The 24,497-nt window shown below is 49.6% G+C and overlaps 1 protein-coding gene across 3 annotated transcripts in view; it reads right to left on the reverse strand.

The window, feature by feature from the left end:
• Positions 1-24,497, reverse strand: part of PFKFB3 (6-phosphofructo-2-kinase/fructose-2,6-biphosphatase 3) — a 273,656-nt gene that overhangs the window by 239,647 nt on the left and 9,512 nt on the right. The window contains exon 1 of one of the 3 annotated variants that reach the window (XM_061435762.1): positions 16,885-17,219. The exons of the other annotated variants lie outside the window; for them this stretch is intronic. Coding sequence (XP_061291746.1) covers positions 16,885-16,906 — 22 coding nt within the window. The 5' untranslated portion in view covers positions 16,907-17,219. Of the gene's footprint in view, positions 1-16,884; positions 17,220-24,497 lie in introns of those variants that run through there. 3 annotated transcript variants of the gene reach the window in all.

Here is a 24,497-nt window from a genome sequence, read left to right on the forward strand (position 1 = left end):
CCTGGTCTGGGAAGATTCCACATACTGTGGGGCAACTAAGCCCACAAGCCGCAAGTACTGAAGCCCTTCTGCCTTAGAGACCAAGACTCTGCAACAAGAGCAGCCACCACAATGAGAAGCTGGTGCGCCACGACTAAAGAGTGGTCCCCACTCACTGCAAGTAGAGAAAAGCCTGTGGGTAGCAAGGAAGACCCAGCACAGTCATAATCAATCAATTATTTTAAAAAGTTAATATGGGCAAGAACGGGACAAAGACCTACCACGCATGTCCTGACATGATGCCCCAAAGACGTGGCACTGCTCCCCCGGGTGCTCCTGCCAAGGTGCAAAGCCTGGGTCTCATCATAAAGAAGCAACTAGCAATTCCAGCTCAGGGGGTGGGGGGTACTCTAAGAAGTAAATGGTCTGGATCCCAAGGCGGTATTTGCACACCCATGTTCAAAACAGCATTATTCATGGTAGCCAAGAGGTGGAAACAACCCAGATGTCCAACCCAGATGTATCTAAATGAACGTATACACAGAATGTAGTCTCTCCACATAGTGGAATATTACTCAGTCTGTAAGTAGGAAGGAAATTCTGACATCTGCTACAACAGGGATGAATTGTAAAGACACTGTGTTGAGTGAAAAAAATTAGTTGCCACAAAGACAGAAATATGGATCAATGGAACAAAATAGAAGTCCACAGATAAATCCATGCAGCTATGGAAACACCTTATCTTTGACAAAGGAGGCAAAACTACACAAGACAGTCTCTTTAACAAGTGGTGCTGGGAAAACTGGCCAACCACCTGCAAAAGAATGAAACTAGAACACTTTCTAACACCATACACAGAAATAAACTCAAAATGGATTAAAGATCTAAACGTAAGACCAGAAACTATAAAATTCTTAGAGAAAAACATAGGCAGAACACTCTCTGATATAAATCACAGCAAGATCCTCTATGATCCACCTCCCAGAGTAATGGAAACAAAACCAAAAATAAACACATGGGACCTAATTAAACTTAAAAGCTTTTGCACAATGAAGGAAACTATAAGGAAGGTGAAAAGACAGCCCTCAGAATGGGAAGCAAAACAACTGACAAAGAATTAATCTCCAAAATGTACAAGCAGCTCATGCAGCTCAATACCAGAAAAATGAACAATCCAATCAAAAAGTGGGCAAAAGAACCAAACAGACATCACTCCAAAGAAGATACACAGACGGCTAAGAAACACATGAAAAGATGCTCAGTATTGCTCATTATCAGAGAATGCAAATCAAAACCACAATGAGGTATCATCTCACGCCCGTCAGAATGGCCATCATCAAAAATCGACAAGAAATAAGTGCTGGAGAGGGTGTGGAGAAAAGGGAACCCTCTTACACTGTTGGTGGGAATGCAAACTGGTACAGCCACTATGGAGAACAGTGAGGAGATTCCTTAAAAAGCTGGGACTAGAATTGCCATACGAGCCAGCAATCCCACTGCTGGGCATACACACCGAGGAAACCAGAACTGAAAGAGACACGTGTACCCCAATGTTCATCACAGGACTGTTTATAATAGCCAGGACATGGAAGCAGCCTAGATGTCCATAGGCACACAAATGGATAAGAAAGTTGTGGTACAGATACACAATGGAACATTACTCAGCTATAGAAAGGAACACATTTGAGTCAGTTCTAGTGAGGTGGATGAACCTGGAGCCTATTATATAGAGTGAAGTCAGTCAGAAAGAGAAACACAAATACTGTATATTAACACATATATATGGAATTTAGAAAGACATAACTACGATCCTATATGCAAAGCAGCAAAAGAAACACAGACATAAAAAAATGATTTTTGCACTCTGTGGGAGAAGACAAGAGTGGGATGATTTGAGAGAATAGCACTGAAACATCTGTATTACCATATGTAAAAGAGATGATCAGTGCAAGTTCGATGCATGAAGCAGGGAGCCTAAAGCCCGTGCTCTGGGACAACCGAGAGGGATGGAGTGGGGAGGAAGGTGGGAGGGAGATTCAGGATGGGGCACACATGTGTACCCATGGCTGATTCATGTCAATGTATGGCAAAAAAACCATCACAGTATTGTAAAGTAATTATCCTCCAATTGAAATAAATAATTTTTTTAAGTTGGTCACAAAAGAACAAATACTATATGATTCCACTTCCATGTCTGCTCCAGGTTAGGCAGTGTGGATGGGTGGAGAGAAAGAGATAGGCAGGCAGAGGAGTGAGGGAAAGGGAAAGAAAGAGAGATAGACTCAACCCTCTAGGTTGTTACAGGGCACAGGATTGAGCTCCGTGAGTCACATAGCGAATTCCCACTGGCTACCTATTTTACACACAGCAGTGTATATGTTTCCATACTACTCACCTAGAGGGGTGGAATGGAGTGGGAGGTGGGAGGGAGGTTCAGGAGGTAGGGAACATGTGTATACCTATGGCTGATTCATGCTGATGTAAGGCAGAAACCAACACAATATTGTAAAGCAATTACTCTTCAATTAAAAATAAATTATTTTTTAAAAAGAAACAGGAAAAAAGAAAATCAATAAATTTTTAAAGTTAAAAAAAGAGAGACTCAGAAATCAAATAGGGTAAATGTGAAGTTTTGCAAAATCTGGGCGGAGGTTATCTTGGAAGGCTTTGTGCTATTTTTGCAACTTTCATGTAACTCTACGATTATTTCAAAACAAAAAATTAAACTCGAAAAATTTTTAAGTTCACAAAGGGCCTAAAATGGTAGCAATTCTGCACATTCACATTCACTTCAAAAGGCTCTTCCTCAGGGTTGGAATTAATACACATCTGATCAAATCAAGGCATCTCCCATAGGTCAAAACCTAATGGTTTATTAGGTAAACCTATTATAAATTATAAAACATGTAATTGCAATTACATTTAATTTGACTTTTCACTTGTTGACAACAAGAGACCTGCCACGCAGCAAACAGGTAATTTGTGTAGAAGCTGCCTAGAACAGTTGTTGCCTAACATCTCTCTCCTCATTTACCATATTTTAAATGGTGTAACCTAAGCCACGTCATATGTATTGCGTTATATTGAACAGTGTAACATAAGCTATGTCAAGGAACCAGAGATCAAATTGCCAACATCCGCTGGATCATGGAAAAAGCAAGAGAGTTCCAGAAAAGCATCTATTTCTGCTTTATTGACTACACCAAAGCCTTTGACTGTGTGGATCACAATCAACTATGGAAAATTCTGAAAGAGATGGGAATACCAGGCCACCTGATCTGCCTCTTGAGAAATTTGTATGCAGGTCAGGAAGCAACAGTTAGAACTGGACACGGAACAACAGACTGGTTCCAAATAGGAAAAGGAGTACGTCAGGGCTGTATATTGTCACCCTGTTTATTTAACTTATATGCAGAGTACATCATGAGAAACGCTGGACTGGAAGAAACACAAGCTGGAATCAAGATTGCCGGGAGAAATATCAATAACCTCAGATATGCAGATGACACCACCCTTATGGCACAAAGTGAAGAGGAACTCAAAAGCTTCTTGATGAAAGTGAAAGAAGAGAGTGAAAAAGTTGGCTTAAAGCTCAACATTCAGAAAACGAAGATCATGGCCTATGTGTGAATCTGGTTAAAGGGGGCAGAGAAAGAGGGAAACACAATGGATCTGGGGTGAGGGTCTGCCGTGGAGCCCCCGTGTCACCTGGAGGAAGGGCTCTCTGTGGTCAGCAGGCCTCACCACCTCTTCTCACCTATTTGCTGATCCTGGACCGTTTTCCTGGAGAAAGATAAAGACTCATTTCTCCGTCTGACCTTCGGTGCAAAAGTGGGTTGAATAACACTTGAAGAAAAACAATGGATACAGTACAGGACTAGCAAATTAGCAAGCAGAGATGAGGGCGTCTTTTGATTGCCTCCTTCCTGGTTTTTTTGGCAAGGGAACTCAGGAGCCCCAGGTTGGAGGCTGGAGGTGTCAGAAGGAGATGAAATCCCTCAACCTGGCAGCTTAGCTGTGGGGCAAGTCTGGGACAGAGCACGGCTGTGCCCAACAGGGATTACTCCGACACTTCCTGCGATGTGTTAAACTGTGTTGACGTATCACACAATACTAAAAGCAGCCTTCTTTTGAAGGAGTTGGAATGGAGAGGCCGCAGACCACCCCCCCACCCCGTGTGTGCCCCCAGAACAGGGGCCAGGGTCAGGCACGCACACGTCCGGGCACTGTGGGCAAGGGGGGCTCCCTGAAGAAATAGCCCGGCCTGCCCGCGATGCTTCGTCTGTGGACTGCAGGTTGAAACATAGACTGTTTCCACGATCCTCACAAAGCAATGAGAGATCAACTCAGGATGGAAAGACAGAACTGGACAGCCTCGTGGGCTTGTAAGTGATGGAAGGCCGCTTCAGCAGGAAGCTGTCCAGGGCACAACCTGGTCCCCCAGGCATTTCTCCCACCGGAGTCTCATGCAAAGCCAGGCCTCAGCCTCCTGGCTATTTCCATCGGGTTCCTTATGTCCTAAGTTTCAGTAACTTGCGGTCGCAGGCTGCTAGGCTGGATAATCTGGGGGCGGGGGGTGGTGCGGCAGGGAAGGAGTGACCACACAAAACTGATCACTGAACCTGAACCATGATACAGATCTCTGGTTCTCTGCATCAGGAACACACGAAAACCACCCAGAGCACATACTTTAAACATCTGATGTGTAAACTCCGTGCTAGACCCTTTTGATCAGGGCTGCTGGGTGGGGTTTAGGCTTTGCAATTTTTTAAAGCCTTTCAAGTGATGCCCGGGTCTAGCCAAATAAAGATTCCAATTTGCACCACACCTAAGCAGCCCCGTGCCGGGCTTCAGGTTGGGGCCACGGGACTGGGAGAAGTCGGCGGCGTCTGATCACACATGTCTCGTACTGTGCTCAGGAACCAAGCGTACATGCATGGGAAGAAACCAGTAAACACAGTCCCCATGGAGTCTGTTGGTGTTCTGGAGACTCGTGAGCAAAAACATTTAGAACAAGAGAATTCCTCAGAGTCTGTGTTTCTGCTGTACCTACACCCCTATCTCCTCCATGGCCAATGACCATTTAGCAGCTCAGAAACCTGTTCTTATGTGTTTTGTTTTGCTTTTGAGGATGAAGAACTGGGTTGACCTTCTCCAGGAAGGCTGGATAAACTCTTGGGATACTAAACTACTAGGTGCTTTCCAGAGAAAATTTCCTCTGGCCTGCTACGCTAGACGAGAAAGTCCCCCGAGAGGCCATTTTCCCACGGGGTCTGTTCACCCAGGAGAGATGAGGAGACTCTCTGGGAGCCCCACCCTCACCCGCTGTGAGAGCAGCAGGGGTGGCAGGCAGGGGGATGAGCCGGGGTGTGTGTGTGCACGTGTGCGTGTGTGCGCGTGCAGAGCTCTGCTGCTTCTCTGCTGCAGGGCTTGGCCACGTCCATTTTCTGAGGTCACCAGGGTGGGTCCATGGGGACAGCCGGACCCTCTGGCTGACCCTGCAGTGGAGCAAGTGGGGTCCCTGGGGCAGTGGTAATGGTGTTGCACAGTCTGGCAGACTTGGCCCTCTGTCCCCGACCCTGGACTGGACGACAAACTTTACCCACACTTGGGCATCCATCAATGGGCACTTTGGGCTGCTTCACCCTTTGCACTACTGTGAATGAGCCTGGGTGTACAAACATCCGTTTGAGTCTCTGTTTTCACCTCCAGTTCTAGTTCAAACCTGTGAGGATCCGTCTCAGTATTATATGATCACGATGTGCCATAGTTTGAGGAACACATGCAACAATCTTCATTTTCCAGAGAACTAACACACAGAGTAGACCATCTTCATCTGAATTCTTAAAAGGAAGGCCGTCAGGACTTCCCTGATGGTCCAGGGGTTAAGAATCCACCTGCCAGTGCAGGGGACATGGGTTCGATCCCTGGTCCTAGAAGATTCCACATACCGAGGTGCCACTAAGCCCATGTGTCGCAACTACTCAGCCTGCTCGCCCTAGAGCCCGTGCTCTGCAACAAGAGAAGCCACCGCAGTGAGAGGCCCTCGCGCTGTAACTAGAGAGCAGTCCCCCACTCACTGCAACAAGAGAAATGAAGAAAGAAAGTGAAGTCGCTCAGCCACGACCGACTCTTTGCGACCCCATGGACTGTAGCCTACCAGGCTCCTCTGCCCATGGGATTTTCCAGGCAAGAGTAGGTTGCCATAAGCCCATGACAAAGACTCTGTGGAGCCAAAAATAAAATACATAAATTTATTAAAATTTATTCTTAAAAGAGTAAGGCATCAGAGTACAAATTGCATATACCCCATGATTCACTTTTTGAAAAAAAGGAGGAAATTCCCAGAAGTGATAACAAAGTTACTTCTGTGTTATGGAATTATGGGGGATGCCTTTCTTTCTTTGCAGTTTCCTGCCCTTTCTACATGAGCCTGTCCTATTGTTATCCTTAAGGGGAAAACACAGTACTGTGTTTTTCTCTTGGTCCAATTTCCTTAGGACTGCCTGCTGTCCGGGAGTCAACACTGACGTTCGTATACATCATTCATTCATTCAAACTAATGCTAATTCCAGAGATTTTTAGAAGCCGGTTACTCTGAATGGCTAAGTGCCCACAGTCCACTCACTTCCATGTGGTCACTTAGCCTGATCTCACTCTGCAGCTGTGAAAGGATGTGCCCAGGCTGGAGCTGGTCATGGGCCTCGGTTTTCACTTAGGGGCCCAGTGGTCATCTCACAACTCACGAAGCTGGAAGGTGCCCTGGGTTCCAGCGCCACCCCTGCTGGCGACCTCGGCTGAGTCTGGCTCAGGTGCCCATCTCTGTATTTTTGTACCCCATCCCTCCTGTACCCACTTGCTCAGACAGCAGGATTCCTGCTGGCTCCTGGGGCGCCAGCGAGTTCACCGTTCAAAAATCCAGCCCATTGGAACTCAGGGTCCCTTCTCTTCCCCCACCTTCCGCCTAGTGCCTTCCTGAGTCTCCACACCGTCCTTTGACAGCCCCCACTAATGGTGACACCCCAGAGCAGAGAAAGAAGGAATGGGAAAATTCCTCCAGCTCGGGGCCTCCTTGCCATGCCCCAATCCTCCTTTCAGCACCTGAAGGAGCAAACTGTTAGCTGATAAATGATCAGAAAGCTTCCAGCAAAAATGGGATTTGGACAAGGAGCTCAGAAGCAGCATAAGGTCCCGCAGGTTCAAGCTTTTGCCTGCTTCACCTTCATCTGCTACTTCTCCCCGATGGGAACCAGATGGCCTGGGTTCAAATTCACCATTTACCAGCTGTGTGACTTTGGACTGAGAACTTAACCTCTCTGCACCTCAGTTTCTTCACTGGTAAAACAGGAGCAGTCACAGAGACCAGGAAGCATTAGCTATGTTTATTCTTAGCCAATAAATTCATCACAGCTCCCTTTTACTGAAGGTACCAGGCATTGTGTTCAGTACTTAAAAGAAATTATCTCTCATCTTTGGAACCAACCTGGCCAGGTGGGAACTAGCTACCGCTATATCCTGGCTATTCTGGAGGTTAGGATGCAATCTCAGAGGGACTAAATAACTCGCCCTAGGACATGGAGAGGTAGGGAGGCCCTTCACAGTGGTCACCGGGGTAAGGAGGAGGAAACAGACTAGAGACCGTTTCCCAAGGCAGTTTCAAAAGTGGTGCCAGCAGCAACCAAAGTCTGTCATCATATCCCACTGGCCTGCTTTGCAGAAGCAGAAGTGCAGGATGCCCGCTGGGGCAGAGGTGCAAGCTGGGGTGGGGTGGGGGGAGGCGGCTAGACACATGCAGGGGCCCTCAAACACTGCTGCAGGCCTGGAATTGCTCCAAAAGCAATAAATACCTGGATCCAGCAAACAAATCCCAATCCAATCCCTGCCCCCAGGAGAAATGACACCTGACTGCATTCCAGGGTAATCTCAAGGCACCCGGCTCTGGGGAGAGTTCCATCCACTTCACAGTTCCTGCTGCTGCCCTCCCACCCCAGGACCCCTGGCCCTCACTCCCCTGTCCTGCCAAAGTCGCTTGGTGATGCCCCCCACCATGATTCAGCACACACACCCAACACTTCACGTCCCTCTTCCCTGTTTTATTTTCCGCCCCTTGGCACTTATCACCCTTAATGTGCTGTGTTCTGTTATCCTGTTTGTTGCCTCATCTCCCCCATGAGGGCACAGATTTTTCTTTGCTTGTTTCTGCCTCTGATGAAGCCCCAATACCTAGAATGAAGCCTGGCACCCAGTAGGTGTCAACATCTGATGAGTGGATGGTACTGGCTTTGCTGGGCAGCATGTGCCCACAGGCTCACACAGGCCAAAAGGAACGGGGCTTGGATAGATGGGGCGCTTTCTATCTGAGTCTGAGCATCGCTGACGCTCGATTCCTCATGTCCCAGCTCCAGTAGACAAGGAGCAGCCATCGCGCTCGGCTCCACCCCGCTCCATGCTCAGCTCAGCCCTCTGCAAAATGCGGTGGGGATGCTAGGATCTCACTCAGTGAGCTTGGTGTGCACACACACCAACGCCCAGGCCGACACCCGCACATCCTAAATGCTCCATGCATCAGGATTTTTACGACGACACCCAGTAATGTGCCCCTGAAAGTGCCTGCAACTGCAGAGAAAAAGGGCAGAGGGCATGGACCAAGACCGAGAGGACATTTCACAATCAGTCGGCAACTTATTGTCTCTTCAGTGGCCTCTTGATTCCTCCCACAGAAAAGAGAGACATCCCTTGTGCGTGGAACCGGAGGAGAGGTGATGCAGGGATTTGAGAGGAGACGCTGGGGCCCCACCGTCACCAATGAAAAGAAACCAAACAACACCGTCCGTGAGGCTTGCCGGGACCCCAGGTCCAGGCATCAGCCACTGGGGCTGCAGAAGAGGAGCTGGGAGCCCAGAGCCGAGAAGATGCAGAGCCCACGGAGCACAGGGCGGCCCCACACCCACCCTTCCTCCCGCCTCCATGCTTAGTCCCAGGCTCGCCTGGTCGGTCCGACAACTGGGTCCCGTCTCAGCCTCCTCAGCTGGGGCCTCGGGGCAGCTCTAGGCAGCAGGCCCAGAATGTCAGCCCAGGCTGTGGCCACCCTCGCTCGTGGAATCTGAGCTGCACCCTGGGACACCCTGCCTGGGCAGCCGGGCCAAGACTGGCCAGGTGCTGGGACCCTGGACACACGGGGAAAGCAGGGACGAGGTCGGAGCGGGGAGCGGGCTGCTGGTAAACAGCCCGGGTCAGTGAACGATGTAAACAGCAGGTCTGTGCCAGGAGGCCAGGCGAGTATGAGTCTGGGATGAATCCCAGCTGCAACTCCCTGAGGGTACAGACAAGGAAACTGAGGCTCAGGAGTTTGGAAGACCAGCCCACTGGTGGCCCCTGACCCGGCTTCTGACCGCAACCTGCAGCTTCCCTCCGAGCCCCACCACTAATTAGTCACCAAATCCTATTTGATGTAACATCTCTCAGACAAGTGATCTGTGTTCCGCCTATTCCTACCACCTCCGGTAAGCCTGAGCGTAGGACACTGCTTCCAGTTTCCCTTGGCCTCCCTTGCCACGCAAGCCTCCCTATTCCAGTCCATGGCACACGCTGCTCACACGTTCATCTCCTAAAACAGTACTTCAGCTCTGCTCTTCCCCTGCTCGGAAACTACCACTGGCTCCCTACTCCCCGCGTCCCCTCCCCCCACCCAGACCACTTCTGATTCCTCTGCCTGCACTGCAGGACCTCTGCAGCGGCCTCTGTGCTGATGTGTTGACTTGGAGACAGACCTTGCTCTCAGATGGTGCAGTCTCAGGAATGGATGTCCACTCTTCCCATGCCCAGGGCCAACCCCTTCTACTCCAGGACATGCCAAACCTGACCTGGCCATTACATTTGAAGCTTTAGGGAAAGTGTTAGAAATTCTGTTTTCAAAGAAACTCTTCTCATGCTGTGTTGGGAAGCTCACCGCACCCTCCAAGTCACCACAAGGCTGGTGTTGAGTGTGTGTGCCCTGCACAGACAAACCCCATTGTAAGCTGGTCAGCAGTCCAGGAAGGCTTCATGGGGGAAGTCGGCTTTTTCTGCCAGAGAGGGATTCAGGGGTAAGGTGGAGCTTCTAAATGGTGGGACATGGGTATAGGGTGGGCAGAGGGGCGCCTGGGCTGACTGCTCACAGTCAGCTCCTTCCACAAACCTGAAGACCAAGCTCCAGGGGCTCCAAACGCAAGGTTGCTGACTCCTGGGCCGACTGCTGGGGAAATCTTCAGAGCCAGCCGGCCAAACCTGATCCGGACTCTGGCCCAGAACAGACTGGAAGCAAACCCTGGCCCTGGGGAACTTTCTGTTCTTGTGCTTGAGGACAGTTGATAGTTACATTAAACGTACATGGCCTAAACACTACTTAAAAGACACATCACACTGGATAAAGAGAAAAAGCAAGCCAGACGATAAGAAATCCAGCTTAAATACAAAGATGTGCGTTGTTAAAAGTAAAAGGCTGTGGGAATTAAAGCAGGCAGACACATGTCACCAGAAAAGGGAGTGCTGTATTAACAGCAAAGTAACTCTCAGAACAAACAGTATTCCCAGTGTTCAAGAGGGGCCTTCCAGGATGATTAAGTGGGTTGAAGACACAACAAGCAGCCCACTTAGGATTATCACTAATCTAATGACTTAGACAATGACTTAGGATTATCACTGTTAGGTTTCAAATGTATTATTAATCACCATCATTTCTGTTTCGGTTGAATGGAGGAGAAAGCCCGGTGTCCACATGCTGAGTCACTGGTGCTAGTGCCCCCACCCCTGTCTTGCTGGATATTCACTCTCAGGTCTCAGCCGACACACCCCGCCAGATCACCTTCCCTGCTGCCCCTTCCATGGCTATGGGACCCTCCAGGGGCACAGTGACCTGACCCCACCGCGGCACCCAACGAGCTGGTAGACTCATCTCTGCTCCTCTGTCTCCCTCCTTAAGGCCAAGGACTGCCTTGTTCATCCCTGAATTCAGAACACTTAGGTCTAGACACATTCTAGAAACTTTTCTGATGAATGAATGAATGAATGGGACTTGGAAGTCCTCAAAACCGCAAGCCTCTTAGCTCTCTTGGGCTCCCAGCACAGAGGTGGTCTTCAGCCAGACAGAAGGAACAGTGAGCACACGTTGGGAAGGACCCTCTCTGCTCCACTGCACCCAGCCCTGCAATCTCACATGAGTCACTTGACCACTCAGGGCCTGTTTCTTCATTTGCAAAGTGGTAAAAAGAATTCCACCAGTGACAGAGGAATGGATACAGATGTGGTGTGTATATACAGTGGAATATTACTCAACCACAAAAAGGAATGAGACTGGGTCATTTGTAGAGATGTGGATTGACCTAGAGTGTACAGAGTGAACTAAGTCAGAAAGAGAAAAAAAACAAATAAGGTATATTAACACATATATGTGGAATCTAGAAAAATGGTACAGATGAATCTATCTGTAGGACTGGAATAAAGACGCAGCCGTAGGGACCGGACAGGCAGACAGAGTGGGCAGGGGAGAGAGGCATGAATTGGGAGGTTGGGACTGACATCCGTAATACACCGCGTTGTGTTGTGCTTAGTCGCTCAGTCCTGTCCTACCCTCTTTGCGACCCTACGGACTGTAGCCTGCCAGGCTCCTCTGTCCATGGGATTCTCTGGGCAAGAATACTGGAGTGCGTTGTAATGCCTCCTCCAAGGGTCTTTCCAGGGATCGAACCTACGTCTCTTATGTCTCCTGCATTGGCAGGCGTGTTCTTTACCTTTAGCGCCACCTGGGGAGTCCATACACACAGTACCATGTATAAGAGAGCTAGTGGGAGCCTGCGGTATAGCACAGGGAGCTCAGCTCAGTGCTCTGTGATCACCTAGCGGGTGGGAGGGAGACTCGAGGGAGGGGATGCACGTATTGGTATGGCTGATTCACTGTGTTGTACACCGGAAACTAACACAACATTGTAAAGCAATTATACTCCAATTTAACTTTTTAAATAATTTTATCATTTATTTATTTAGGCTATGCTGGGTTTGTTGCCGCAAGGGCTCTTCTCTAGTCTTGGCCAGCGAATGCTACTCTGTAGTTGAAATGCGCGGACTTCTCACTGTGGTGGCTTCTCTGGTTGCGGAGCACAGCCTTCAGGAGCTGCGGCAAGTGGGCTCAGCAGCTGGGGCCCCTGGGCCCTAGAGCACAGGCTCAGCAGTTGTGGCACACGGGCTTCAGCTGCCCCATGGCACGTGGGATCTTCGTGGACCAGGGACTCTCCTGTGTCTCCTGCATTAGCAGGCAGATTCTTTACCACTGAGCCACCAGGGAAGCCTTATACTCTAATTAAAAAAAAAAAAAAGTAATAACAACTCTGGGCCTGGAAAGCTATCATTTTTAAGCAACAGTATTGAAATGTGCTTTGCAAATGTGAGCTAAGTGTTAGAAGCAGAAGGTACCATGTCACCCGCATCGCAGAGTGCCCAGATGAAGCCAGCAAAGGAAGGAAAACACCAGGAACCACACGGAACAAGGAGCGGCAGCACCGGCTCTCACAGGTACACCTGTCCGCTCACCATCTCCCTCTCTCCCCCTCCCCTCCCCCGTCCTGCACACCGCAGAGGGTCAGGGCCATCTGGCCCAAGAAGCAAAGCAGCATCACAGTGTCATACGACCCAGGACACTGACACATCCCTGATGGGAACGGATCCCAGGACCTCTGTGACACCGACCACATGGGGACTTCCTTGCAGTGTCCGGGGTCAGGCTGGGACATTCCAGGGAGGAGGCGCCACAGTATCTTGTTCCGACCCCCCACTGGCTTTCCCTCAATGACTAAAACACCAACTGGAACACCACTGGAAAAAAAAAAAAAAGGCAGGCAGAGGGACCACTATTTCACTCCTTCTGAGTCAGCACTCCAATTGCAGAATGTGGGGCTCTAGCACAGACGTCCTGAACACAAATTTGCATTTCAGCAACAAAGTATCCAATGAGTCAGGAGCATTCAACTTTGCAGAGCACTGGTCTCTCCCTGCTGCTGTCATCATTTCTGAGCAGTGACCTCCCAACTCTTCTGATGGCAAACCACCACCTCCCAAGAAGGTATGTCTTTAGTGGTAAATTATATACACATACCACTGTGCTGATAATATTATGGACATTATAAAACCTGCTTGAAAATTAGAAATGAAGAAGGATGAGTTTGCAGTAAGTAGAAAGAGAAGTTGTGGTATTTTCTTCTGGCACTTGAAGTCATGCTTTGGGGGCTGAGGAAGGACATGGCGTGCCCTGCCTTTCCCAACAGCGAGCTTAAGGGAAGGAAGCTCGGGGTCCTGGCATACACAGGTCATCTCCTCCAGCTTCTCACTCCCCTCACCCCCCAGTACACTCTGCTCCTGCTTGACCATCGCCTCCATACATTACCCACCTCCACTCTTCTTAATCTCCCCTTCTGCACCATCCACCGCCCTAGGAATTTCTGTGGCTGAAAGTTTCTAGTCCCTTTCAAACATTAAGTCTTTCTGTACTTCGTTTGTTACAGGGACAGGAAGGAAACCACAGGAGGCACGGAGGAGGGTGGGAGTGAGCTTGGAGAACAGATCTCTCTTTTAATGTGAAAGCCATCCGTCCTCTTTCTGATTCCTAGATCACCAAACAATCTAAGCTGTCTCTCCGGATAAGATGAGGATCAAAGTACAGAGTTTTTTAAACTGCTTCTAGGCTCACAGCCTCCTATCTTGGGATAAGGATCTATGGCTCTTTTTGGAGCTCCAGTAATGGTAAACTTGGTTCTCCCACTGAAAGCAAACTACAGTCTCCTCATTAGAGAGCCAGTGGGTGGGCCCCCAAGGCACATCCCCCAATGCCGAAGCTTCAAAATAACCACAGACAGAAGTCCAGGAGGTTGGATGCAAAGAAAAAAAAAAAAAAAAAAACTCCCAAAATGTTACTAATTTAAGGTTTCTACAAACAGGGAAGAGGAAAAGTCAAGTCATTCCAGGGAGCACACAACCAGTAAGAGCATCAGTCTTTCCAGTGCAAACCCAGAACCTCAGAGATGCTGGTGGTTCAAGGAAATGCACATACAAAACTGAAATGGAAACTATAAAAACACAAATGTGAGAGGCAGGGAGGGGCCAGTCCTCCCTGGGGTCTCTGACTCTCCTGGCAAATCCTGTAGCAAAGCCCAGGAACTGGAATTTCACCCCAGGACATACACATTTAAGGATGCCACACCTTTTAGGGGGGCTTCCCAGGTGGCGTAAGTGGCAAAGAATCTACCTGCCAATGCAGGAGATACGGGTTCGATCTCTGGGTGGGGAAGATCCCCTGAAGTAGGAAATGGCTTGTCTGGAAAATTCCATGGACAGGGGAGCCTGCTGGGCTACAGACCAGGGGATCACAAAGAGTCAGACACGACTGAACACACACACACTTTTTAGAAGGATTTTTAAAGATTCTTTAGACTTTGAGCCTCTCTCTGGAGCTCAGAAAACTGCCTCTTTCTCACAGTTCCTCCCCCACACCCACCAATCAGCAAAGGCAAGTTCACTTACACACTTAAACACACACACACACACACGGCACCCCACCCCCACCCCCAGCCTCCTGGCAACCTTAGGAACAGACACAAAGGTTCAAGATCAAAATAAAAAATCCCAGGGGAACACAGTCTGCTCTGTACCTACTGAGGACGCCTGTCTCCCAACAGCTCCCGTGACTGGCCGCGGGTTGAACCCTCTTCATTGTTCTTCCCACTAAAGCTAAGATGCGTGTGGCCACCAGAGACCCCATCACAGCCCCACAGACTGTGCGAGTGAGGAACACAGTCCTTCTCTTCCCCAGGTGCAGGGCCCACCCAATTGGCTACACCTGAGAAAGCAGATGGTGGTCCCTGCCGGAGAACCTGAGGTGGCAGGAAGGGGGTCATTCGGCCGAGGACCCCTTCGGGAGGTGTGGTCCTGGGTGGATGGATCTCTGGCAGTTTCCTGGACACAGCACCGCAGACAGCCTGCCTTTCCACAGGGCAGGCCTGGGAGTCACGGTCAGGCGGGTCTGGAAGGGCACTGAGCCCTTGGGGGGCGGCAGTGCTGACCACCTGCCCCTCTCCCTGTCGTCCAGTGCCTAGACAGCAGTGGGTGGCAGCAACACCCTCAGAGCTGGCATTACTGGGCAGAGGGCACCAGCCACGGATTGCCAAGCACATGCCAGTCCCAGACCGGGCTGCTTCTTGCTTCATCCTCACAACCACCCCACAAGGCTGACAGGTGAGGAAACCCAGGCAGAGAGGAAGGAACTTCCCCAAGGCCACGCAGCTGGTGTGTGAACCCAGGATGCGAGCCTCCAGAGCCTGCAGCAACATCCCACCTCTGCCTCCAGCACAAAGTCTGAGGCTTTGATCTCACTGACGGAATCTCTTATTGAATGAATTGTAAGTGAACAGTGAAAGACAGCTGGCTGGGGAGCGGAACCTTGGCTCAGTAAGCAGGAGCAGAAATGGGGACCTCATAGTCCCCACCCCAGCGGTCCTTCAGGGTGAGTAGGCTAGGGTGAGAAGGGGGCAAGCTGGGAAAAGAAGGATGTGATTCAACCTTTGCCCCCACCCTAACCCTAGAATGTTCATCAGTAAAAATGCAAACCAAGCTACTATTGTTACCGAGTGCTAGCTCTCTCTCGGAGAAGGAAATGGCAACCCACTCCAGTACTCTTGGCCTGCAAAATCCCATGGACAGAGGAGCCTGGTAGGCTACAGTCCATGGGGTTGTGAAGAGTTGGACACGACTGAGCGACTTCACTTTCACTTTTCACTTTCATGCATTGGAGAAGGAAATGGCAACCCACTCCAGTGTTCTTGCCTGGAGAATCCCAGAGACAGAGGAGCCTGGTGGACTGCCGTCTATGGGGTCACACAGAGTCGGACACGACTGAAGCGACTTAGCAGCAGCAGCAGCAGCTCTCTCTGCTTGCTGCATGATGGGCCAAGGAATCCAAGAGATGAGGAGTTGAGGCAAGGGAGACACTTGAATGGGTAGCCAGCTGACCGAGAAGATGGCAAGCTAGTACCTCAAAATAACCATCTGATGACTGGGGGGGCTGGGTGGGGGGGGGGGGGGGGCGGCGCCTGTATTCCAGGTTCTTTTATAGACCAGAGATCCCAGGAAATGAGGAAGCAAAATAAGAAGGCCATTAAGCTTGCAAATATCTCCTAGAATGGCAAGCCTCAGGCAAGGGATGTATTAATTTCTTCCTTCCTGCCAGCCACAGGTGGACAGGGTTCTGAACAAAGGCACTTTAACAGTCAGGCAGAGAGGCAGGATACTCTGAGGCAGGCCATTCCGTATGATTATAACAACAAAAGCAACGAAAAGCAAATCAAAGAAACAGTTCCAACATGGAGTCAGAATTGGCTTTTTGCAACACTATCCCTTTAGGATGATGTCCATGGGGACTTCCCTGGTGGTCTGGTGGTTGAGAGTTCACCTGCTGATGCAAGGGACACAGGTTTGTTCCCAGGTCCATGAAGATTCCATATACCGCGGGGCAATGAAGCCTGTGCATCAGCACTATGGAGCCGGTGCTCTAGAGGGTGAGTTGAAACAGGAGAAGCCACTGCAATGAGAAGGCCAAGCACTGCAACTGCAGAGCAGCCCCTCGCTTGCCACAACTAGAGAAAGCCCATGCACAGTAACCAGAGTACACAGAAATAAATAGTAGATAAAATAAGAGTGCAGGAGAGGACTTGAGAGATAGGAAGTAACCCAGGGAGAAAGAGGTCAGAAGGAGGCAGGCAGACATATTTCACTCTCTGTGGTGCTGTTCAGGGCTGGACTGGGCTGCCTGGGAGATGGCCAATGTCTTGGTACCTGGAGACGGGAGGACCCAGGAGGTTAAGGATGAATAATCAGCAAACTTACTGAAAGGAAGAAGAGTGGACATTCAGCAACAGCCATCTGGAGGTCTAAAAACTGTGTGCAGGGTGGATGCAGCCGCAGGCAAATTCCTCTAGGGGAAGAGGGCTCTGCCTGGTTATTTTCTCCCTGGGTTATTTTTATAAGAAATTGCAATCAGGTTCACTAGAGATCCAAGAAAAACCAGATTCTGCCTCCTATGTTACATGCATTTCATACCCTACCTTCCTCCCAGGGGTGCTAACATGAGAAATACTGAACAATATATACAGTGGAGACAAAGAATGACTCCTTAAGTGCTCAGCTTTTCAGAAAGCTTGAAGATATTAACTCATAAAGTGAATCCAAGACCTCAAAGAGGGCCACTTCCTCTATGCATCTTCTCTAGAGGCTTAAAAGTGTGAACTCTTGAGGCCCTAGGGGCCACAGACTGAAATCCAACCAGCCTGGGCCCTCCCCTCCTGACTTTTCATGGCACTGTGACTCATGCTGCCTGTAGGGCTGACATACTCAGTCCTACTTGCTCCCCCAGACCTCAGCTCTTACTGTTAGTCCTGCGTGTACCTGAGTCTAGACAGGTGGAGTGCACAAGGAGCAGAGTGTCAGATGCAAAAAATGGGCTGGGAGGTTGTAACAAAGACTGATGACAACTGGACCCTGTTACCTCATTTGTTAAACTCAAAGCCAGGACTGTTTCAACAGGTGAGAGCACTTGCAGGGCCAACGGAGCAGACATGTGCCCTGGTGGAAAATCTGACTTGCTGGTGAAATGGGGGGGGGGGGGGGAAATCCCTTCCTTCCAAGGTAGCCCTGGTATCCTTGTTTGGCCCAGGACAAGATCGTTCTCCATCAGATACAGAAATCAGTGACACGGCTTAACAGACCTGGCTGAACCTTCCAGTCCAATGCACTCCATCATTGCAGAAACACTTTGGCACTGTCATTACCCACAAAGTAACCCATTGCATTAAAACAGATGCATCATGAAAAATGAAAAGGCTCTGGAATCTGGCAGATCAGAGTTTGAATCTAAGCGCCACCATTTTCCTACTGAAACAAGTCAACACCTATCTGTACCAGGTTCCTGGATAAAACTCCAGCAAGGTTCTTTGCTGCCCCTTCTTCGTAATTGACCTGAAATTCACCTGCCATAAACATCCCCGTTCTGTCCCCTCAGGCAGCACGGTACCTGAGCAATCCAAGAGTCCTTCACATATTTGTAGCTGCGCTTGTGTGCCCCAGGGACCTGTCTGGGCTAAACACCCCAATTCTTCAACCACTCCTCATGTGACTTGGTTTCCTGACCCTCCACTAGCTGAGTCACTCTCGAAAGTTAACTCCAGAGCTCCACAGACCCAACTCATTCTAGGCTCTGAGTGAGGGTGAGGGGCTGGGGAAAGAGTTGTTCAGATAGGGGTCGAAGCTTGAGACACCTAAGCCTCAACCCATGGGGGCTGGGAGAGCTCGCACGCAGAAGGTGGCCGCGGTTTCCTGGGGCCACTGAAGCCCCCGACCCTGTGGAGGCGCCCTCCAGGGGAGGCTGTGCAAGTTGTTTACACCGTGTCACACGGAACACCGCGTCCACGATCAATTTGGTACATCTTTTGGTATATCTTTCGGCCGGGCAGGAAAACAAAACGCAGACACTTGCACTGTTTACTTCCCGAAGATAAAAACACTGCACGGGATTACGCAATCTCCCCGTCCGGGCTCTTTTTAATGCCTCCCCGATCCCCTTCCTCTTCTGCGCCGCGCCCTCCCGGCCCCGCCCGAATGGCAAACCACCTGCCGCCCTAGTTCCTCTGGCGCTTTAAACAAAATACGGCCACTCCCGGGCCTTCTCGGAAAGAACCCTAGGCCGGAACATGAAACCAGGCCGCGGGAAGGCTAGGCGCGGAACTCGAACGCGGCGCCTGCCGGTACCGCGGACTGCACGCCACGCCGCGCCCACGTGCAGGACCCGTGCAGCTGAGCCGGGTGGGGCGGAGCCACGTGAACGCGGCGTGCGGCGCACCAGGGCGAGGCAGGGCGCGCGCTGATCCATCCGTGCTCCGCGCAGGCAGCCAATCCGCGCGCCCATCCGCGCGCTCGACCCCGCCCGAACCACCGGGCCCCGCCCCGCCCCTTCCTGCCCCTCCCGCCGCCGCCGCCGCCGCCGCCGCCTCTTGTCCCGGGGTGACCTCTCCCCGGGCAGCCGGGCCCAGCTGACCTGCATGCCCATCGTCAACCCAGGGAGGGCGAGGCGGCGGCCGCTGGGGCAGGGCTCCACCTGCAGGCTCCTGCCTGGCCTCCCACGGCGGAGGCCCCGTGGACACCTGCCTTCTGCCTGCCCCTCTTTCTCCCCCAGCCCCTGGGCCACCTCCATCCCCGCAGCCTGGCTCCAGGAGGTGTATCGAGGGCGGCAGAGCCTGCCACCCTAAAATATGCCTCCTGGCTTAAGGATTATTTTGAGCTGGTTATTTTAGATAGACCGCAGAGGAAAAGTTACCCTTTTTATAAGAGAAATTCACATCAGAAGGGGTCCTGTTTATGGGAGACAGTGCTTCTTCACCGACCTTTCCTTCATTCTGAAGCCCCCAGACCCTCATCCCTTCCTTAGTTCACTGCCTGGCAGCCTTTTGAGTCTCATATCTTTGTGGGTATATGTCTGTTCGTCATTTAAACTTTTTTTCCTTCTACTGATCTTTTTATGAGGGGAGAGGCAATCTTCATCGAACATTTTTCTTTCATTTCCTTTCTCCTCCTTTAAATGCCTGGTAGTCCGAGCTGCATGTTGCTTATCTGCTTGTGGCCGTGGAGGAGCAGGCCTGTTGCCCAGAGGAGTTGGGAGCACTCAGACAGCAGGTGCGGGAGTGCCACACCCCATCCCCTGAACTTTACGGTAAAAATTCTGTTAAAGTAAAACACATGCATTGTGAAGTAACTGGCAGATACAGAAGGAACCGAAGTATTCTTGCTTGTGGTCTCCTTCAGACCTCCTGTCTGCAGATATTTTTTAAGGCCCCAGAAGATAGGACGATCAGCCCCCACCTGTGCACTGAATTTATGATCCACTCAATGCCATGGCTCATGGGGAATCAGATATTCAGCACAAGGAATTTTGGATACCAAATTAATAATACCAGGAGTAAAGGAGAGTGAAGATTAAAAAAAAAAAAAATGGCTCACTGTGCAGCTTCTGGGATCTTAGTTTCCTGACAGGATCAAACCCATGCCCCCTGCAGTGGAAGTATGGAGTCTTATCACTGGACTGCCAGGGAAGCCCCAAAATTAAAAAAAAAAAAAAAAAAAAAGATTCCTGGGGAAAATATAAAAGGTAAATATGCAAAATTGGGAGAAAGGAAAGGAAAAGCTATCTGGTATTGGGCCAGAATGAGAGCAGTATGAATTTATATTTTTTTAAAGCATGTTTCCTAGCTCTATCCACTGAAAAGTCCCCAGAAACAATGGTAGCCCATGAGCAAAAATCAAACCAGAGCCCAGGTCTGACTTATAACCACCATCCTCCAGTGAAAGAAACCAGGGCTCTTTGGAGCAGCCGCTGATCCCAAGGCTGAGACAGGATGAAAGCACCTAGTGGTGCCAGAAAAATAAAGAAGAGCTCAAAAGGCAAAGGGAACATGTCAAAAAGACATGGCAGCTGACTTGAAAGGGTGTCTGTTAAATCTGGGGCGTTTTGAGCGTTAAAATCCATCAGGTCAGGACTGGATTCTAACACATGCGATCATCATTGTAGAAATCCTCAAATCCATGTGGATAATTTAAGAGAACATTCTTGATTTGGGGAGGAACACGCTAAAGTATTCAGGGATGAAGTGTTAAGATGTCTGCAATGAAGTCTCAAATGTTTCAACAACAACAAAACACCCTGAGACAATACACATTAAAATGCAACAACTGCTGGGGAATCCAGGCAATGCGGGTCATCCCCTGTGCTGTGCCTGCAACTTTGCTAAATGCTTAACATTTTTTAAAGTAGAAAGCGATACAGACAGAAATGGAAAACTTCCTCCAGGCAAGGAGTATCACTCATTGCTGACACATGCAATGAATGCTCGTGGACCTGAGAACTATTTTCTGAGTCATCAAACGTAAATCAAATATCTTATGTTCGTGTAGACACACAAATAAAATACACACGCAGTGAAAGGGACACGTCTGGGGCAAACGAATCCCAGGTGTTTTGTCCAACGTTCGCTGCAGAAAGGTTTCCATCTGCTCCCAGGCCGCCTTCTCAGCAGGGCGGTGTCCCCCCAGGGAGGCCCACGTGCTCAGAGGGGGCCTCTTTATAACGGACTCTGAGGAGGGCAGGTGCAGATCAAAGAGTGATGTGGACATTGATAATTAAGACGCACACAGGGTCACTGCAAAGGTCTCCTGAAACCAAAGTCCCCCCTTTGGCCAGTTGTGCTGGGACACATTTCTGCTGTCATTTAAGCATTTTATGTCTCCTTCATTACAGGAGGTCGGCCAGGCCTGTGTCATTCATTCATCACACACTTGCTGCCGTGGTTCTCAAGCCTTTGGGAGGAGACCCAGGGCGGCCTGAACTCTGTTATCTCATGTTCCAGGGCCCTCCTCTCAGGGGTTCCAGGGCCCTCCTCTCAGGGGTTCTGATTCATTCTGCACAACCCCCCAGACACCCTGTGTGAATGGGACAGCAGGTGTCCTGGCTGGAATAACTTAGGACTTCAATCTAAGCAGCTTGAAGAGGACTGTGTCTAACTCAAACTGGTCACCCTCTGAAAAAGAGGCATTTGACTTGTTAACCAGACAGAGCAATGAAGAAGAGGTAAAGGCAGAATAAAACCTACGGAAATGCCCCTCAGAGAAGTCATCAGAGCGGTGTTACAGCATCAACAACACACGGAGGCTGAGGGGCTGCGGGCTCCCAAGCCAGGGGGCTACAAAGCCCGGAGGCTCTGGACACAGCGCTGGCTCAGCAGCCTTGTGTTCCTTCCCGTGAAGGTCAGGCTCCTCTGTGTGGACCTTCTGTGCGATCACTGTCAGGGGCTGGGAGACGATTCCATTAATAAGTTAATCAAGAAGAAAGAAAGACCCTCAAGTCAGAGAGTGATATCCTTTGAGGCCTGAAGTATTAATGTTCCTACTAATTCTTTAGTTAATTCAGTATATGGCTATCAATCATATCAGGCCCAAGGCTGGACAAGGGGACACTGCCCAGGAGCTTACGGTCCAGCTGGGGAAATGGAGTGAACACACATCATGGCACAGGAACCACTATTACCTCTGGAGAGAGAGAAAGGGCTAGATCTTGCAAAGTAAAGAATTGCTCCTAATGTCTTAGTGAATTCAACACCAATAGATGTGTACAGACCGATCGAGATTTGAACACTTCTCGTATATATGTTACACCTCAGCTTAAAAACACATAAAATGTAAGCCAGTAATAGAAAAGATTCACTTAGGTCTTGGTGTAAACCACATTTTTGTAATCACCAAAGACGTCAGGCGTATGGATCCCCAGATTAGGACAAGATGACACTTCGGAGCAGGAGAGACTGTCCTGTTTTGATTTGTCCAAGTTGCCTATATACCAGCTCTTAGTGTGACGCACACTTTGTAGAGGGGATGAAGAAGAGAGGTTAATGGAAACTGAAAGACCTTCGGGATACCCATCGAGATAACTAAATATACTACATGTATTACCAGGTAACGTAGGAATCATTACTGTAGCCCTTTGGGGACTAAAACTCAAATGCATATTGAAGAAACCAACCCTAACAGCATGAGAGATGAAAGAGGATCATTAGAATCACACAGTGCACTTGCTGCAAGAGATGACCCAGCCAATTCCTCCTTTTATAGAAGAGAACAAAAGTCCTGAGAGATGAAGGGACCCCGACAGAGAGAGACATCACAGGACTGGAATCAAGTCCCTCCTGCCCACCCAGTATGCTCTCCCACGCCCCCTGAGGTCGCCTGGGGCACCCCCAGGCCAAGGTCCATGTCACCACTGCCCAGAACCTGGCACCCTCGGAAGAAGCAGAAAGATGTGGCGGGCGGGCAGAAGTCCAGACGGAGACTGGAACCCAGCACCAGCCTCGGCTGTTCCTCCTGGTCATCCGTCACCTCGGCAGGGTCTGTGAAATCTTTCTTTCTTCTCATCCAGGAAGTGGAGACAAAACCTTGCTTCTTGAAGGCTGAGAAAGCAGCTGCCATGAAGACGATGAATTCTTTTTGTTTGGTTTTTGGAACGGCTGTCTTGAGACATAATTCACCCATTTAAAACCAAGCAACTGTAGGACTTCCCTGGTGGTCCAGTGGCTAAGCATCGAACTCCCAACTCAGGGGGCCCGGGTTCCATCCCTGGGCAGGGAACTAGATCCCCATGCCAAAACGAGGATCCCACATGCTGCGACTAAGATCCAGCGCAGCCAAATTAATTATTAAAAAAAAAAAAAAAAGCTATAAAAGGGAATGAAGTTTTAAAAAAGCATATTGCTTAGATTTTGTGTTTTATTTTTTTAAAGCATCTGTATCCAATGTTTTGAGGGTTTTTTTTTTAATAGTCATGGGCAATACTGAGTGTAGCTGTCTTCAGAGTGTAGCTCATTCAGACGGCCACAGAATACTCCACTATGGGGCTACACCAAGAATGAACTCATGCTTCTGTTCATGTGCTTTCGGGGTGTTTAAAGGGCTTCCTAACAGAGTCTCAGTGGACACCAGCTGTCCAGGAGTGTGTCTCGGTGACACACCCAAGAATGACCTGGTGACAGGATGTGTGGGTGTCCACTTTATAAGACAGCCCCAGACTGCCTCCCAGGCCCTCTGCCAGCTCACTCACCCTCCAGCAGTATGTCAGAGACCACCCTTGTGGTCCTTGTTCTACCCAGCACGCCATGCCAGCCTTCCTGTCTGTCAGCAAAGAAGGGGAAAACGGTGCCTTCCACCACGCTCTTCACCTGCATTTTCCTGAGCAGTGAAGAGGAGGAATTTCTTTTTCTCCTTCATCCCATTACACACTGGCTGATTTTTAAAAGGTTTTCCCAGGCTCTTTGGTTATTTCTAACAGCAGCCAGAGAAAGGAACACAGCCACAGAGACACACAGGCCACCCCGCTTGCCTGGCACAGCTGGTGCTCCTGGAGTGCGGATGACCGGTTTGCCGTCATGCCCCGAATTACATATTGGGAGCCATGCACAAATGAAATCTGTAGAAGTTTTATAACATGAAGAAACCAATTTCCTCTAGAGCAGCCAGTGACCACATGACCTTTCCCTGCATTCAAATGACTTTATTCAAAAAAGCTTTTATATCATCTGGGATTTGCACCAAACATGATTTCAGCTTGAAGTGGGTCCCGTGCTTCGTTCCCCATTTTTACGTCTGGGAAATGATGTCATGACATCATGACTCATGGTAAAGTGAATGCTGACTGACTCACTTTCGTGAAAAAGGGATGACATTTGAGTTTTAGGTTTTTCACGCAGAAGCCAGGCAATTTGCAGATTCAGATTCCTTTGCTGTTATTACAGCAAGTTGCTGATAACATTCTTGTTCTGATTTTCTACTGTGTCTGCTGACAGAATTGCTTTGAAACTTATCTTCCATACTTTCCAGCCTGTAACCGAGGGCCATAAAAATAACTTGGA

This window comes from Bos javanicus, chromosome 13 (genome assembly GCF_032452875.1).
Source record: "Bos javanicus breed banteng chromosome 13, ARS-OSU_banteng_1.0, whole genome shotgun sequence".
In the NCBI taxonomy this organism is placed as follows: Eukaryota; Metazoa; Chordata; class Mammalia; order Artiodactyla; family Bovidae; genus Bos; species Bos javanicus.